This window comes from Opisthorchis viverrini (assembly GCF_000715545.1).
Source record: "Opisthorchis viverrini unplaced genomic scaffold opera_v5_231, whole genome shotgun sequence".
In the NCBI taxonomy this organism is placed as follows: Eukaryota; Metazoa; Platyhelminthes; class Trematoda; order Opisthorchiida; family Opisthorchiidae; genus Opisthorchis; species Opisthorchis viverrini.
In genome coordinates, this window is record NW_008751889.1 from 125,652 (window position 1) to 143,488 (window position 17,837).

The 17,837-nt window shown below is 42.7% G+C and overlaps 1 protein-coding gene across 1 annotated transcript; it reads left to right on the forward strand.

The window, feature by feature from the left end:
• Window positions 1-1,950: 1,950 nt before the first annotated feature.
• T265_14651 (hypothetical protein) lies at window positions 1,951-14,379 on the forward strand (the record flags this gene model as incomplete). Its single annotated transcript, XM_009174614.1, is given in 8 exon segments — window positions 1,951-2,100; window positions 2,224-2,427; window positions 7,683-7,976; window positions 8,508-8,582; window positions 8,588-8,693; window positions 9,232-9,497; window positions 12,326-12,518; window positions 14,153-14,379. Coding segments are annotated over 8 exon segments (1,515 nt in total), but the record flags the coding sequence as incomplete, so codon positions are not given.
• Between the last annotated feature and the right edge of the window lie 3,458 nt (window positions 14,380-17,837).

Below are 17,837 nucleotides of genomic sequence, written 5' to 3' on the forward strand. Positions count from 1 at the left end.
CCTATTTACTGGACTGTCATACTTCCTCGTTGTGTATCAAATGATTCAGCTTGCAACCAGGTGGAGCGCTTACTGGGCATAACGAGTGATCCTTCTGTTAGGTGAGCATGTTCTCACTTCTTAAACGGAGTGGCTTGCCGTTGTGTACTTGAGTTATCATTGGTAGGGCTCGTAATGGGTGCTACCTCAATCCCATTGGTGCCCAAACGATCCTTGTCGAAATGGGAAATCACCCGCAACCTCCTTCCCCAAGAACATGTGGCTTCGGGGCTCATCACTGAACCTTTCTGTCTCGCGATTCTTCACTTTATTTCTAAATGTTGCGGAGTGTGCTTGCGTCTGATGACTAGGTTTGTCAAAGCTGCCATTCAGTTCTTAAATTTCGCTATAGTTTCTCCATGAGGAGAAAATTCCCTTTGCCCTGAAACGAATGGTTGAGTCGACCTCTCAAAAGCCGGGAACTTCTGAGGAAACTTCGTGGGGAACGCCTACTTTGAACTCTCCTCTTGTTTATGGGACGGACGCTTTTAGGGTGAATAATATTACAACAAATAGAGAGGCCGATGAAATGCGTTGGAAGCACAGCAGTGATATCCGTCAATGAGAGTGGAATAATGCCCACTGTAAAAAAGGGTTTGATATTTTGTTGCAATAATAATTGCTCAACCTTCACTGTACTACAGTTCAGGACAAAAATAGAGAACAAACGGTAAAACGCCACGTTAACGAGCCTAAAACTACGTGTGAATAACTAACCTGCAGCGTTTCATGAATATGCCACGTGTACTAAGACCTTTCACTGATTGGCTACTACTCTCACGGGCTTACACGAGGGACGTGGCAGCAGTAGGGTTTTTTGTTTGATATCCAGACTATAAACAATCGATTAGGTGCAGTTTTTCACTGGCTTGTCTGAAAATGACAGACAAATTTCAGGTTGAAACTATTCACAAAGTAAACAGTCTGCCCAGAGGACGAAACTCTTCTCTCTCTCTCACTCAAACGAAGTAGCGATACGCGATCGATATAAATACAGTCTAGAAATCAGGTCGATCGATTAACGGACACCTTTTCATGTTTCTCAGATCGGAAGAGTTATGTATGAATTCAGTTAATGCCATCGTTTGCAAAAATGAGCACTTCGATTTATTATCTAACAGAAATGTGCACGTTTCTAGCTTCAAGGAGTAGACAAATGAAAACTATCGATTTTTGTTTGAATAGTCCATTGCACAGATGTGTCCATCAAGGTCATTCAAAATGTGTGTAAAAAAGGTGGATAAACCTTAAGGATGTCTCTTCGTATTCATGAAAAGTAATCTTCAGATAGAGAGATGAGCCTGTTCTTCGGATTGCAAATATTTAATGACGGATGCAGGTACCACACTATCTGATACTGATAAACACATTGTCCTAAACACTATTTGAGAACAGCTTGGTTGTACCGCCTTAAAGTTTATCTCTTCGAAAATGAAGTCATAATCCAACGGGCCTGTTCAAACTTTAGCGAAATACACTCATTCGCGTGGTGATTTGACGAGAAACTCACCTGAAACCCAGCCGAATCTCTCCTTTATCATGTTAAAACATTGTCTAATGGTCACCATACATTTGAACAGGCCTATTACGGGCAGGTGGGATCAGTAACCGACGACGTTGTCATTACTGCTGGAAAACTACTAATCAGTTTTGAGTATCATTGTGACGAAAGGCCTTTGTGATAAAGCAGTAACAATTTCATGCACGAATGAATTTTCGAACAAAGTACATCCGGTTCATGTTGTCGCTCTACTGGTTAAAGGCTATTCAATGAAAGTCAAATTGAACCTGCATTTTATACGGATGAACAGTATTCCATTCCTATTTGTAATGTACTACTCATAAGGTTGCTGAAAATCCATCGACAGCCCACGACCGGTTTCGCCCTTCTGCTTTGGGCTCATCAGTTAGGCGCAGTCCCCGGGTTTCCGTCAACCTTATGTTCTACTTGAAACCAAATTGCACGAAATTAGCGAATATACACTCATCTGCAAACTAATTTGGTTCTTTCGAGAGACTCACCTTGGTATCTGGGCTTCGGCATGTGAGCCTTTGAAGCCCGTACGAGCTAGTAGTAAGTAGTCAAGGTGAACAGGTTAAAGTACTGGTGAAAGGAAGCAAGCCTTTACTGGGAAGTTATTAATTAGACAAACAACAACTGAACAGTTACAGACTATTTAACAGGGAAGCAATTCTCTCATATGTATCTTGTTTATAAAAACTGAATATCCATCCTCTCTTCGAACGCGTCTTCCCGAACTTTTCTGGATATCCATTGACTGTTGCTCAAATTCAAGCGATTCCACGAATTCCATAATAGATCTCACTTTTCAAGAGACGCAAAGCGGATTTACGGGAAAACATACTACTCGCATGCCTCCCCCGTCAGTAGTATCACCGTTACACTTGTATATCCATTCCATCTAAACAATTTGTGATTGCTTCAAATCAAAGATTCTGTAGATGAAACTCAGCCTGTTTGTTTTGTATTCCAATTTTCGTCTCTGCCGAGTTGCTTGTCTACAGTCCAGAAAGCAATTTATTCTACTGTGGGTGGAGATCGTTTCCTCTTTGCACAGTAATCCCCCGGGTGTCCATATTCCTCGAATTTTCCACAATTTGAGGAATAACTCAGCATGTGGTAAACGTGGTTCAAGTCAGTTTTACATTATTGTGCTATCAAATCCAGATTGGGTAGTGCTGTATGTTAAGAATTAGCTATTTTCTTGAAGGTCGCTCGTCCATGAAACATTGTCCAGTCATACAACAGTTCACAAATAGTGGTCCTAACATGGCCAAGCAACTGCCGTTCAAACGTATTTACCGGGTGAAGCATATGCTATAACCTAGCGCACATTTGTTTCCATTCAGTCCAGACTGAAGACCCAGAGAATATGACCAGCAATCAGACGGATGGAGGTCACATGATGTAGGTCAATGTCAGTCAACTGTGGCGCTATAATCTACACGCTACTACACTACTCACTACAGTCTACGGGAATCCCAACGGACAGTCTTCATCAGGATTGCAGAGTCACCGCCCGATTACTTCAAGACACAACCAGGCGGTTGAGACTGCTTGTACTATGTCAAACTATAAATGATTAGATCAGTGGAAACTTTGAACCGATAAGCAAAGGCAAACAAAGCAGCAATATTCATTCATCCTGTCAGTGAAGCCAGTCTATGTTGAAAAGCCGAGAAGCACTATACAGCGGTTTCATCCTTACATGGGATAGCCAACAGTGCGCATCTCACAGAACTCCAAAGTGTCTCGAACTGGCGACCTCCTGGCTGGTCGTTTGAACACCTAAACGTTCGGTCACGACTGGCTGATCAGCAATATGATACGCTCTCACCTAGATGCAATATAGCGCTAAAAAGACACGTCTAAGGCTAAACTCGAGCCACTAACCTACCGTTTCTGTCTGATTCCTGGAACTTTACAGAGGAGCCTTTTGAGCATGTGGTTGATACTAACTTGTAATCTGTTGTGTAGGTCACACATGATGCTTACTAACGCTTACAACAGATACCAGCCTCTTACTTATTAGGTGTTTAAGCACTTGGGAGAGCAACCCTCTCTGGTGGTTTAGCCAGTAAAACATGCGTCTACTATGCGGGAACCGATTGATCCTTAAATGTTTTTTTCTTCCACGCTTCGATTTCTTTCAGTACCCATCTAACCTCAGTGCACTTTCTGACAAAACGCTCTACTCCACTGATTAACATTGATTAACTGATTCACTGATTAACCATTGCCAGATGGCCAATGAGAATATGTCATTGATTTTTTTAAAAAGATCGGCAAGCATCACCTTGTAACCCTTGGAACGCCGAAAATCCATTAATTGCACTTCTCTTAAGTGAGATTTTACAGCTTCTACTGACACGAAAGCATCAGATGCCTTCCACATGTTTCCGAGTTTCAGTTAGTTTACCTTCCAAGATAGATTGAGCCAGTTGGATACCGATGCGTCCTCAGGAGGACTAGCAAGGTTACGATTAGTAAAACTAATGATCGATAGTGGTCGTCCACTGAGGATGAGATATCAATACATAGTTTTGACTTGTTTAGAAAGTGTCGGACAAGCTCCTAGAACTAAAATAGGATGCAACGTGGAGCTGTCCTCTGTGTTCTTATCTATGTTTAATATCGTTTTATTCCTTAAAACCCACATCTATATGATCCACCCATAAATTCACAAATGATCGACTTTCGGGAAGTTGGTGTCGAGGTTTCTACCGTCAGTTCTCATCAGCAAATATCTAGGAAAGAGTACAAATTGATGACCTTGGACATAGATTTCTTCTGAATATCAAACGATGTTGTTGTCAAGGGAAATTGTGCGATTCGCTTTCCGTAGCGCACTTCGTCCCACAGGAATTCTTTCACGTACTCGAGTTTTCAAACTATTCCCTATGAGGGTGATGAAAATTCTGATGACTGAATTGTTCCCTCGACTGCTCCACTATGAGTAGAAGCAAGTGGTTTCAACAGAAATCAATAGCCACTGATTGGTGGGCTTGGTCCTTTCACAACTGTTTTGGTGGAAAAGACTTAGTTCACACAAGATACTTCACGAGTTAGTGGTTTTTCAGAGTAGAAAGGCTAGGTGAAAGGCCCAGGGTGGCATGCTTTCACTGGTAATTGTCGGTTATTTAATGGGGAAACTCTAATGAGTGTCTACTGTAAAGATGTCTATCAATCCACTACTTCAAAAGATTTACATTTCAACTTATGTTTACCAAGCATCAAACTAACTTCCTCTTTTGCCTTCCAAGTGAAGTGACCTTTTCAAATGAGGTCACCATGGTAGCAAGATAACTCTAACTCTTATTTTTTTTTTTTTGGGGGGGGGGGGGGGAAAGCAACCAAGATAAGCGTACACCTATGTAGCAGCTGATCGGTGGTGACTGCTGTGAACTAGCTGATGCAGTTGCTCTTCCTTCGATGTGACTATTTCCATAAACCACCCCTCTGTAAGAACATCTCATAAGCTAAGGACAATAGTCAGAACTGTGGACCAAGCTCCCTTCTGTGATACAGTTACCCTTTTAATATAAGTACATTCACTTGGTCTTTCAAAGTTTATGAAAAGTTTATGTTTATGCTTTCGCCCGGTTTGATTTGGTTTCTAGAGATGAAGAGATACCATCCGTTCAAAAAGGTGTCGACGGAAACTCATCAGGTGCGTTTACAACAAAAGCCTCGAAAGTTGGCATTTTTATCGCGTTATAAATTAGGATTCAGCAAACACCAAGATTAGTAGAGCTACCACAACATGGTGCTCCATTTTTTGCATAAAAATCACTCCATCTGTGCCATATCTTGAAGTGGTGTTGCTGACAGTGCCTGCTGACTAGTACGGTTTTGACGGGAGACTCGTTTGTGATGTTCTCCAGCTGTATGTGCGGCGCAAAGGCCTCAGCAGCGGTGTGTATCATCGGAAAATGCACTGCGATATCTTGAATACCGTAGCAGCTGAATCATGAGGCGGTCTTTCTATAGTACATTCAGTTGGAGAATATCATAAAAAAGGGATTCAAATTGGATTGGATCGAGTCATCCATTAAAACGAAATGGGCTTGCAAAAGTGTATTTCATAGACTGTGTCCAATTCGAGTTCCAGGAGGACAGATTTCACGGGAATTCAGGGAATGCGCCACACGATGACTTCCAAAGTCGGCGAACCAGGTCTCCGGCTTTCTAAGAGTTTTCAGTGACTTCAAGAGCAATATTCCATCAATAATGCACTACTGAAGGTCACCAGCTTTGTTCAGATTATTTGTTCAGTATTCTCCCAATCTATGAAACTCCCTGAAGTGGATAATGCTGCGACTGACTTCTTGGGCGCTGTGAAGCCCATAATGACTGGAAGACAAACACTTAAGTGTCACGGCTTAACACTCTAGCAAGAACCTAACGACAAGTGTGCAATTGACTAGCAGTTTCGTTTGCGACCTCATCCTAATTTTGCTTGCCAGCGATGCGCACCGCCTTGTGCCCATCTGAAACAAGCTCGTGTACAGCAAGCGGTAGTAAATTTGAAGCCGAAAGCAGTTTATTGATCGGTTAACTTGTGAAATGACAGCAAGGTGATTAGTCTGGTAACTTCTCATGGGGGATGCTTGACTTCGCCCCAGATTAGCAAAACGGGACGAAACAATCGAAAAGTGGCAAATGATGACGTTCTTAACTACTGTACAATGCAAAGCGTAGTCCAAAACGCAGTGTGCAACAAAAAGCTTGGGCTGAAAATCCATATGCCTAAAGAAGGAATGTCCAAATGAGGAAATTTCTATTCCTGAGACTGAGTGGAGCATCCATCAGAAGCAGGATGCGGTTATCGGGTGATAGATAAGTAGAAAACTGTCATTTGGTAGCTCTAGATGACCGCATATTTCGTAACTGCCACGAATTTATCTGTCCATAATCACAAGCTTGCACGGCTTGAAATTGTTGCACGGAAAAAATTTCATGTTCATTTAATTATGCCGTTATACCTAAATGGTCCGTTCTTGTGACAGCAGTTTTCTTGGTGGCATACCTTTGACAGCGTCCCACTCTCTCATTCGAATCAAATGGACACGACCCAGCCACGTGAATCGGTTTTTTTCTCTTTCTGCAAGAAATGATAACTCAGCCAATCAGAAGGCTTGCTTTGTGAACGTGGCTAGTTTTGTGTGGCCAGATAAGCACGGCAAATGTTATGTTGACACGCAAGTGAAAATAAGCTACGTGGAGAGATATCGTCTCGTGTGTTCTAGTCATGACCGTAAAAAACCTGAATTTGTCCTGATTTGAAGGTCGTACTGAAGACCTGTAAACTGCTCACACACGCAAGTGGTATGATAGAGAGTCGAGACCAGAATTTTTAAATTAATAAGGATATTGATTGTTCAAAGCGCAGTTAAACGCTGATGACTCAGTCGGTAGGAGGTCAATACCACTGTACCAGAGTACCTACATGCTCAAGAAAGGACAGAGTTACCCTCAATCTCTCCAGATTTCGGTCAATACCCCGGAACCAGATACCTACATGCTCAAGAATGGACAGAGTTACCCTCAATCTCTCCAGATTTCTGGGTGACAGGTGACTGACAGTATTGACAACACCAGTAAACACGAAGCTCCTGGTAGTGGGGTTAACTTTCTTAAGTTTTATTTTTTAAGGAGAAATCTCGCTTGTTTTTACACGTTTTTCTGAAAGATCGAGCTGTTGCAGTTTTAGCCTGGCACCTGTGGTACGGCACAAACCGGGGCACTTATCTGTTATCGTATGACCAGATTCGTCACTATAAAGTCTAAACTAATTATAACGTGAGAGATAGCGTGACTGTGAGTGTATATCAACTGCCAATGTTTGTTGAACAACATATATGAGTACCTTGATTGGTTCAGTATCGTTCACCTTGTTCCAAGAGAAAGTGCTGCTATTAGCACTATCAAGTTGTTATTCAAACCCACAATCGAATCATTCTAGTTCGAACTGTCCTTCTTCTATTTTGGTGCAGTTATACTTTTGAGTCCACACCAAATGGGGGAAGCATCAGACTCGAGTTTCCTTCTTATTAGGGCTCATTCAAAGTGCATGACTGTGAATTCGTCGGGACCCCGGATATCTGGCATACGGGGCTAGTGTGTCACCACTATCCCCTCGCAACGCACGCTGGACGCACCTGAATCACCAATTCTGAACAAGCAAACGTATGCACCAATTTACCAGCTCGCGCGTGCAATGCGCAGCTACCTATCCCCCCAAATCATCGGTGAACGAAACTGCGGCAGCTACAACCAGTGTACGACGAGTACGCGGTTCTTACAACTGACAATGATGATGATGATGATTCACCGTTCAGCAATACGACCGTTCACATGCTCGGACACCATGATTCTCGGGTTATGGATGCTCGGTATGCCGACGATCGAACCCGTTGCTATACTGGACATGTGTGTGGCCTTTATTTTGAATACCGTTGAAAGTTGATTTATCACAAACAGTGTCTTCATGTTGTGAAAACTGTCGACACCTGTGGGGGATGGCCAAGACAACAGTTGTGACAACGAAAAGGACCAAGGAGTTTTGACAAAAATGGTGTATAAATCTGCCTTCCTCAAAAGTTGCATGCTGAAGACTTATGACAGGTTTTCCATCGACACTCGATCTCTAGGCTGGCTGCCGCTTCATGCTTGTTGCGTTCAGTTTGTCCTAGGAAATAGCATGTCTGTGTGGATCCTGTTTCCTGGACTATAAAAACGCCTTCGGTAACATCGACTGCGTTGTACTTTAGGAGCTGTTTGCAGTAGGTGAAACTGAATAGAGTTTCCTCAGGTCAATCCACAGTCGTTTCACCGACTGCATGGCCTGCAGGGCAGGAGGTCCGCTTCCTCGACACCAGTGCACCATTTTGTCTTCGGTCTTGCGACAAATACACTCATTTCCAAATAACTTTGATTTTCACAGGAGACTCAAGTTAATCTGTCTCCGATATTCTTCAACGGAATGTGCTCTCACAACGGTCGCCTCATATTTCACCTGGTAAGATATTCGAGATATCGCGGTATATTTTCATAAAGGAAACTATTCACAAGGTTGCTGAAAATGCTTCGACAGTCCACGACCGGTTTCGCTCTTCTTGGGGCTCATCAGGTAAGTGCAGTCTCTGGGTTTCCGTCAACCTTTGACTGACTGAGACAAATACACTCATTTGCAAATCAGTTCATCCACGTGCCCATTACTGATTCCCTTATTGATCGTATGTGAACCTGCAGTATTATGATGGACTTCATTGGCCACTCTCCTGAGGCAATTAGGTGTTATAAAAATGACTTGAACAAACTCGTGAAGTGATCTTAGGAACGGTTTCTATCTCACACTGCTCGTGAATGTAATCACGTTATATTTGTAATGATTACGGACAAGATGCATTAGGACAAGCTTTGCAACTTTCCATCGACGACGCGCCCCTTCCGAACGTGTGAACCGCTTTGGATTAATTCAATCAAGAATCCTCGTTTGGTTCCCTCTTGTTGATACAGTCTTCATCAAGATCCAACGATGGACATTTTGCTCAATCTGGCTGAGGATTTTAGTTGTACCAGAGTACACTATAATGAGTTTCACTTCCACGCGTTTCTTCCCAGACCGAAAGTATTGTTCAACTGTTTTATTCTTCGAACTCCCTAAGAAGAGCGTTCAGCTGTAGCACCCTTCCGGTGCCTAACTGCCATGCCACCCGAAGGAAGCACGAGGGCTAGGATACTGCCAGGTTGCGCAAGCCTAGACAGGGGAATTCGAGTGGCGGAGGTCGGATTCGAACCACCAACCTTCCGGTCAGTAAATTCGCGCTCTAACCACTTGGGGACCACAATTCATAACATGACCCGACTTCAAGCGATTGTGTGTTCTCACTGCGACCTTTTCTTTCTCTGGTTTCCCGATATCTTGTTAAGAGTACCTTAGGAAAAAACTGCACGAGATCAGAGTTACTTGTCTGCATCGTGCCCTCAGTCTCAACATATTTTCATCTGTGTGATTGTTCAGGAGTTGTATATAAGACTTTGCTGAAAGTTTCGTCACGTACGTGAGGCTAGTCTATGCTGAAATACCGAGAAGCACATCAGTAGAGTGCAGCTCAAGGAATTGCAGAAAATCTCCAAGCTGCGACCTTCCGCCTAGCAGTTGAACACTTAACCTTTCGGTCACCACCAACTGATCAAGACTGTTAATAACTAGTACTTGGACAGGACACTGACCATTTTCAATCACGGGGTGCACATCACATGGTCACGCATATCAATTGACTCCTTGAGCACCTACTCCTCGGATAGAAGTTTCACTCACTAGGTGAATTTTTTTCTTCCTCAGAGCTACTTATGGATTGTTGGTAGTGCGATAACATTTGGAAATTTTAATGGGAATTTCATCCTTTAAATGAGTCCAATCTGTGTTATGGTTCTCGAATTTTCGGTGCATATAGTAACCTCACTTACACCACCGAAAGCCAGAGTACGTCATTCGGTCAAATAAACCAATGCATTGGGTGATACTGCGCTGCCAGTTATCGACCAGTTCAGTTGTGGAACCCGTGTTGTGATTAGTGTCACTGTATTGAGTGCATTAATTATGGCGTAATCCATTATGCACTTGTTAAAAAAGGGTTGTGAGGAGATCTGCCCAAATAATATACCGAGATAGAATCGAATTTTTAGGTAAGGACAGAATAGATTCCATTTTGGTTCTAGCCGGAATCCAAAGATAAAAATTCATAAATAAAATAGACGTTCGATTGGTGCATGGCTTCCATGCTACCCGAAAGAATCATGAGAGCTGATATATTATTGAGTTACATAAGCCTGGATGGAAGCAGTGAAAATGCCGAGGTTGGGCTCGAACCACGGACCTTCCGACCAGTAAGGAGCCACTAAGCTATCTCGAGCTCCAAAGTTAAAGAAATCAAGCCGATTTATTGACTGGCTGACTAATTACATCACAGATTTATGTACTCACTTCTTGTGGATCAAGCAAACGTTTTTGGAGATACAGCTAATCATCAGTCAAATGTGCTTCTCGAATTTAATCAATTCATTAATGGAGATCACCTCATTACGATCACAGTTACAGACTATGTGGTTCACAAATTAGTCCATTCTTCGTTGACCGTGACCAGCATTCATGCAAGCAGCTTGTCTCATCTTCCTATACATTAAAAACCCAGCTGTATCACTTTCGGTGCCCAGTCATCATGGCATCCTCCTCGTCCCCGATTCCCAAGTTCCAGTTTGAAACTAATTGATTCTGCTTCATAGAGCTCCACTCAACAAGCAGGTTACACGAACGAGAGATGTACTTCAGTCATACATAACACAGGTCGTTCCGTTTGTTGATTGGTTATCTGTTTTGATTATCCTCATCAAGGGAACACATCGATTTCATGGAGTCCTGATTCAAGGCCAAACCTGTATCCATATTATATTCCTTCGACATTTGTCAGGAAATAATGTGGCAAAGCTCGCATCGGGACTCAGCCCAAGTTACCCCATGCTAGTTTTCAAGTTCTGGCTGGTCACGAAATGGGAACTCTCTACATTGAATCCATAAATTCTGGTGAGAGATTTAGCCTGGTCAAACCCTGTATGGACATCAACGCATTTTCAATGAACCAAACCCAGTGAAAAACATATGAATATTGTCACCAGAGTGAAGAGATTCGAAAATGTTTAATGAAGTTTTGATTCTGCAGGTGAAATCTCTATTAAAACGTGTTGGTTGCTTTCGACAGGACTCTACTTATGGGGTTGACGGATACCCTTCAACGGCCGTCTAACTGTCTCAACTTTTCTGATCTTAGCAAGTGGATGTAGGCCCTGAGTATCAAAGGCGAAGTTCACTTAAGCGTTCGGTTAGCATTACCTTAATTTGTGTTCATCCTGTACTTCCTAAAAATATGGTGGTCCCATGCTATATAAGATTGGTATAAATTTGTGAACCGAGGAAGCGCAAAGTGTAAGAAACCAGAGTTTCGTCGGTCTGGTATGCAGTGTTAGGTGGAGCAAACTACCAACTGAAAAAAAGACCGGCCTTTGCGCGATGCATCCACTTATGGAATTGCGTAAGCCATAGCAAGTTAATTCGCAAGTTAATTCTTAACTCGAGATAAGGCAACAGTGCCTACTACATCTAATTCGGAACATAGATCCACTGTTAATCCACAAAACCTAATTGGACATGTGACTGTCTTTTCCAGCACATTACACCCGGATGTATAGTCCTCAAAATCAATTGCAGCGCTAAGGGGCACGTGCACATCGCCAAGACAGTCACGTGATATGATATCGATTAATTGGCGGTTACAATTGCCTAGTCTAGACATTCCACACGTTCCCTGTAAATGAGTCGGGATTGTTGTAGGGGAAATTGTAGACGTTATGAACAGGAGGATCCAACTGATGGTGGTTGAGAGGAGTCGAATTGGGCATTTTAGAGAAAAGCCAAGAAGAGCAAAATGCTTCCTCCCAGAAAGTCGGAACTATTGGCGTGCAATTAGTTGGCCACACTATCTTGTCCAGTAGGACTTTCTGTGAGCTAGTGAACGCAACCGTTTCTTTGAAAAATAGTCTGCTGATGGCTCAACAGACCTTGGGCACTAAAACACAGGGGAACCTCGTGGTGTGCCTCAGCTGACTACGAAACTGTTCCAATACGGGACGGGCAGTTTGTTTTCAATCTAACGATTACCTCTTACTTAAGAAGACTTCCTTCTGTAATGCACTACTCATAAGGTTGCTGAAACCGCTTCGACAACCCACGACCGTTTTCACCATTCTGCTTTGGGCTCATCAGGTAGGCGCCCTCTCCGAGTTCCCGTCAACTTTATGTTCTACTTGAAACGAAATTGCACTAAATTAGCGAATATACACTCATTTAATTTGGTTTTCGAGAGAATCACCTTGCACCCAGCTGAGATTCAGCTGGGTTATGTACATTCACGCCGGTAAACAAGGAGTGCCCATGTAAATGCGCATTGGTAATGTCCTCTCATCTGCTGATGAAACGTTTGCTAGTTAATTACCAACCTCAGAAGACAGACCAACAGCCACCTGATCAACAAGTGACAAAAAGCCTCGTAACACAGATCTGATACTCAGAAAACAGACCAACAGCCACCTGATCAACAACTGACAAAAAGCCTCGTAACACAGATCTGATCCAACCGTCTGTTCTGCAGCACCAAGTCATACAAACTGGTCCTCGTAATCATAAAGACTGATATTGAATGAGTCCTCGTCATGGCATTTGTGATTAGTCATCGTTTAAGGATGTTTAAAACCGTGCTAATAAAGTCCTGTTCAAACTGAGAGATTTTATTATGATCCAAAGTCGCTTGAATATCTGTGAGACGATGAAGAATTTAATCGAAGTAAAAATAATTCCGGGTTCCTCTGAACTTGGTACTTTGCGGACGATTCTCCAATTAATGAAGTCGCTTTTTGGTATCCATGTATTCGGAACCTGAATCTCACCGCTTGTCAAAGGTCGGCATTTAACTCCCAAACTGAATTTCGATTTACCACTCAGTGAGTTTTGAATGAATATACTCTTTAAGTCAATGTGCTCAGGAAAAAACAACAACGAAGAGGTGCCTTGTGAACTTGAAGAATGTTCAAGAAGTCCTTTCAAGGTCAAAATGAAATACCTGGCTTTCCTAACCAGAAGAGGGACAAAAAAGAGAAATTAGCGTGTTCTGTTATATGCTATGTAGAGTGGGTGAGTTCACTTAATGGATCCTAGGGTCATGCAGGTGTGAATCACTTCGCCTTTGCACTTTTACTTGACAGGAAACAGTTGCATGTCAGCTAACAAGAAACACGAAACAAGGGACTTTGTAACAGGCGAACAAATTGCATTATCTCAGGACAGCTTAGAGCCGGCTTGAGCCGATTGACAGTTCTTTGAGCAGGCACTCCGGGTCTCACAGGTAAGCTTAAATTAGAAAAGTCAATGTAACCCAGTCTTGTACCGACCCAGGCATTCCTCGGAACATGTTTACTTTCTCGTCATTCAACCGAACAGAAAGACATCAATAATCCCACGGCATGTGATAGATATCGCAGTCAACAGATACCGAAAGCACGGTACTGCCTCAGTCTCGTCCGGTCGGTTTTCCTTTAAAAACCCAAACCTGGAATATTGTTTCAGTTTGTAGTCTCTGTTTGCTCACAAACTGAGCTGTAATTCACAAACAAAAGTCATGATGTCACAAGTCGTGCGCCTTTAGTACACTGTGCACTACTTTGTGCGGCCGAAAAGAAGTTCGTAGTATCCTAAATTGTTGGTGTGTGCAAAATGATAGATTGGTCTGAAAAGGCCACTAAAGGCGGTAGAGTGGTCTGATTACAGCAGCCAAGTAAGTCAATCAATAAACGCGGGTGTCCGCATTCAAATCGATTTACCGTATAGGATCTGCTCCGGATAGAAATCGCAGAACAATAGAGAGGGTTTGATCTGTCTAATCGCAGAAAATAGAGAGGGTTTGATCTGTCTCCTGTCTGCTTCTTCCAAGGGGAAATAACAAGGAAAACTATTGACAAATTTATTTACCTGGGCAGGGGTATCAGTCCCGGTTGGTCTCGTGAAAGATGATATTTCCTTCTGGAGTGAGAAGGCCAGAGCAGCATTTGTGAACCCACGTCACAGGTGGCGTAGACATGACATCAGTTTCTCTGTCAATGGTCGAGTTTACAATGCTGCGGTGGGCTCCATATTACTATATGGATCAGAAACCTGGGCGTTGCGCGCTGAGGACGTCAAAAGACTTTCATTGTTTGACGATTGATGTCTTCGGAGCATTGCCCGAATCTGGTGGGAACACCGTCTAAGCCATACTGAATGCTGTCGAATGGTATTCGGAATAAATAACTCCACACTAAATAGGTGCGCCGGCTTGGCCACGTGTTGCGCATGCCAGTTGATCGGCTTCCTCGAAGGGCTCTTTTCGCATTACCACTTAAAGGGTGGAAGAGAGCCAGAGGCGGTTAAACAATGACTTGGCAGCGAAGTATAAAAGCCATTACCAGCAAATTCAGCTGCGTTGGTCATTGCCGTCTTCCTGGATGGGAACCTCGAGACGGGCCACATTAATGGCTAGAGACACTGTCAGACATGGCCCGGTCACGCCCTCAATGGCGCTCATGCGTCCAAGCTACGGCCTTCAATGCACAGCTCCCTTCCTAATCTCCCACTTGACAGCCCACTGACAGTGCTGGATTTATGATCATCATGGTGATGATGATGACGCTGATGATGCTGCTGCTGCTGATGATGATGATGATGATGACGATGATGATGATGATGATGATGATGATGACGATGATGACTGACCTCTAATCCAACACGTTCAAATGTCTAGTTACTGTTCCGCTACTCACTGGTAAAAAAACTTGCTTTCAAAACAGGAGTTCTTGTATGTGGCAAACAGCATTCAGTAGCAAACCTAACCCGTGGTAAAGGGAGACTCAGCGGAATTCCATATTGATCGGAGAGATTCAGCAACCTACTGAGTAGTGTGTTCAGTCATAGTACATATAATGTATATCATATAGTGAGAAAGTAATATGAATGTACATTGCGAACCACAATTACCGTAAAAAATAAAAACTAGTGTGTTCAGTCATAGTACACATAATGTATATCATATAGTGTAAAAGTAATATGAATGTACATTACGAACCACAATTACCGTAAAAAATAAAAACTGAAGTAGCATAAATCAGCACATTCAGTAAAATAACGTTACTAGCGAACGACTTATCTGGGGTTAAGTTGATTTTCTCCTAAACACCGACTTCGTTTGCAAGTGATTTTAGTGCGCCAACTGCGTTCTTTGGTGTACAAATAGAACAAAAGTCTGACAGAAGCCTGGAGACTGTGAATATCTGGTGGATTTTGAAAACAGTGACAACGGCATCGAGCAGTTGAAGACTTTTTAGCAACCTTATGAGTAACACGTTTCGTCACGAGAAGAGCTCTCTTACTTTTAAGGAAACATAATATGATGATGAGTATTACCAATATTCATCCACGATAGCCTAAAAGGATCCATTTCGTAAACGATAGAGATAACGTGTGAATTGCGTTCCATCAAGCCCGAGGCTTTTCTTGCTGTAGTCCACCAGAAGAAAGCTATTGGTCATTAATCAAAACAACGCACTTTCTAAATTCGTGGCACTCAGAACAGAGGTGGCTGATTTCAACCGGGGGGCTGTTGGCGGACACTACTCCTTGCCGCTTCATCACATCAGTAGAGAAGGCGAAGAACGAAGGCAGTTTACAAAAAACGAACGTCAAAACCTGCCCTCAGTGCATCATTTTCGACCAAATTTCCTTCCACATTCAAAGATAACCAATCCAATACCAGTGAACCACGTGACCAAGGAATCTTGACTTGCGATATTGATTAAATTTGGAGTCTTTCAAGGGTGCGTTACTGACGGATCGATCCGATCGTTGACTGTGCAATGTCTCCATATCTCATCAGTGTAACATCAACAGAACTCTGAACAAATATCGGGTTTAAGGGTATGGTCGACAATGTTGTATCATTCTCTCGCATCCGTTTCTTCATTTGTGTACAGTCAGATGGTAGTATAAGGTGATTTAGTAACTCCAATCAAGTGTTTTTCAGAATAGACCGTCTTTACTTAGAGAACAAAATTATGCAGAGTTGCTGTTAGAAGCGCTTTACAAGCCTCTGTACGCAACATACGTGTACTAACTCTTAGACACAGGAAAAACGATTTCCTAAAGTCATGCTTGGAAATTCACCTCCTTGCTAATCTCACGCGCGAGGTTAGGTCCAAAACAAACGAACAGAATGTGCACACAGGGCGCCGCTGTGACTTGAGAATGGTCAACAGCACTGGCGATAAACATAAAATCGATAATTGTGCCGCCGTACTCAGTGACTAGACCCACATTAGTGAAAGTCAGTTAAGACAAACCAAATATTCATCGATTTATCATTCGTGCCGACTGGATAGGGTTTGTGCTACACAAAAGCCGCTAGTTCTATGTACGCTATAACAAGGAGCATAATCTATCGCCTTACAGTGGGAATTTTTGGCCGTATTGTTGAACAGCTGTCGTCTAGATGAAGTAGAAATTAGTCAGATTTTTACGACAACGTAGAGAGAACACAAACATAGCACCGTTACGATTTAGTTGATGTTTAAAATTATGATAGTGTGAACAGAGAAGAGTTTGATATAGTGCTATTAGTCAATTTATCGGAGATCACAATAGTTTAAACTAGTAAACATGTGAATACAGTTTACCTGGATTGTACGAGCGTATTAATTATATTCCTGGGTTTGTCCTGATGAACAGGACTCAAATGAGTAATCACTTTCTGTATCGAGTTTCAGACAGTCTCTATGACATGCTTGTCTGAGTTTCTGTTCAATCCAGAGGCATACAGCGGCAAAAGTCAATCGTCTTGACGGTTGGTTCCTGCGCTGGGTTTGAGAGACGTCAGCCAAGTACATTTAAGCCCCTAATTTGTTTTGATCTTGTGGAATAAATCTCTTCAGTACTCTACCAAAGATACTGTTCCACTGACTTGTCCTATTTTTCAAAAGAAGTTATCTTGTTCTGACAAACCGGGAGGCATTGCATAGCTGCTGAGTATTTAACCTCCGGTGACGTCGAAACACAATACCTGAAGGATAAGGACTTCATCACCACTAGTTTTCCATCCTCAGTACCTGGAAAAGCTGCGGCTAAATTCACAAAAAAGCTCCTTCTGAACAGCTATCATTCTTTGGGGCGAGTTGACACTTCAAACTACATGGAATGAGCTGCGGGATTAAAGAATGTGTTACACCATCTTCTGCATGTGGAGAGTAAGTGAACGAACAACGACTTCACAGAGGCGAAGTGCGAAATTCTCTGTGCTGACACAAAATCACTTATATACTACTGGCGAATGATATATGAATAACATTTTTTCATACTCTGAAAAGCCAGCATGATGCACCTAGAAAGTCATATGTGAGGAAAAATTCCTTGCCAATCGGGACTTCCGGCATACTGCAAACTTGAGAGACCTTTCCGTAGGCTCTTAAAGGCGAATAGATCTCATTACCAGGTCGCTTGTCTGTCATCTCCAAGGGCTGCACTTACTGGTTAGAAGACACTACCTCGGAAGAATTCAAACTAATATCTGCGGGAGACTCCACCGCGAGTTAAACTGTCTCTCCACCTGAAACTCTTCACTGTGTTGGTCAGTTAACGCTA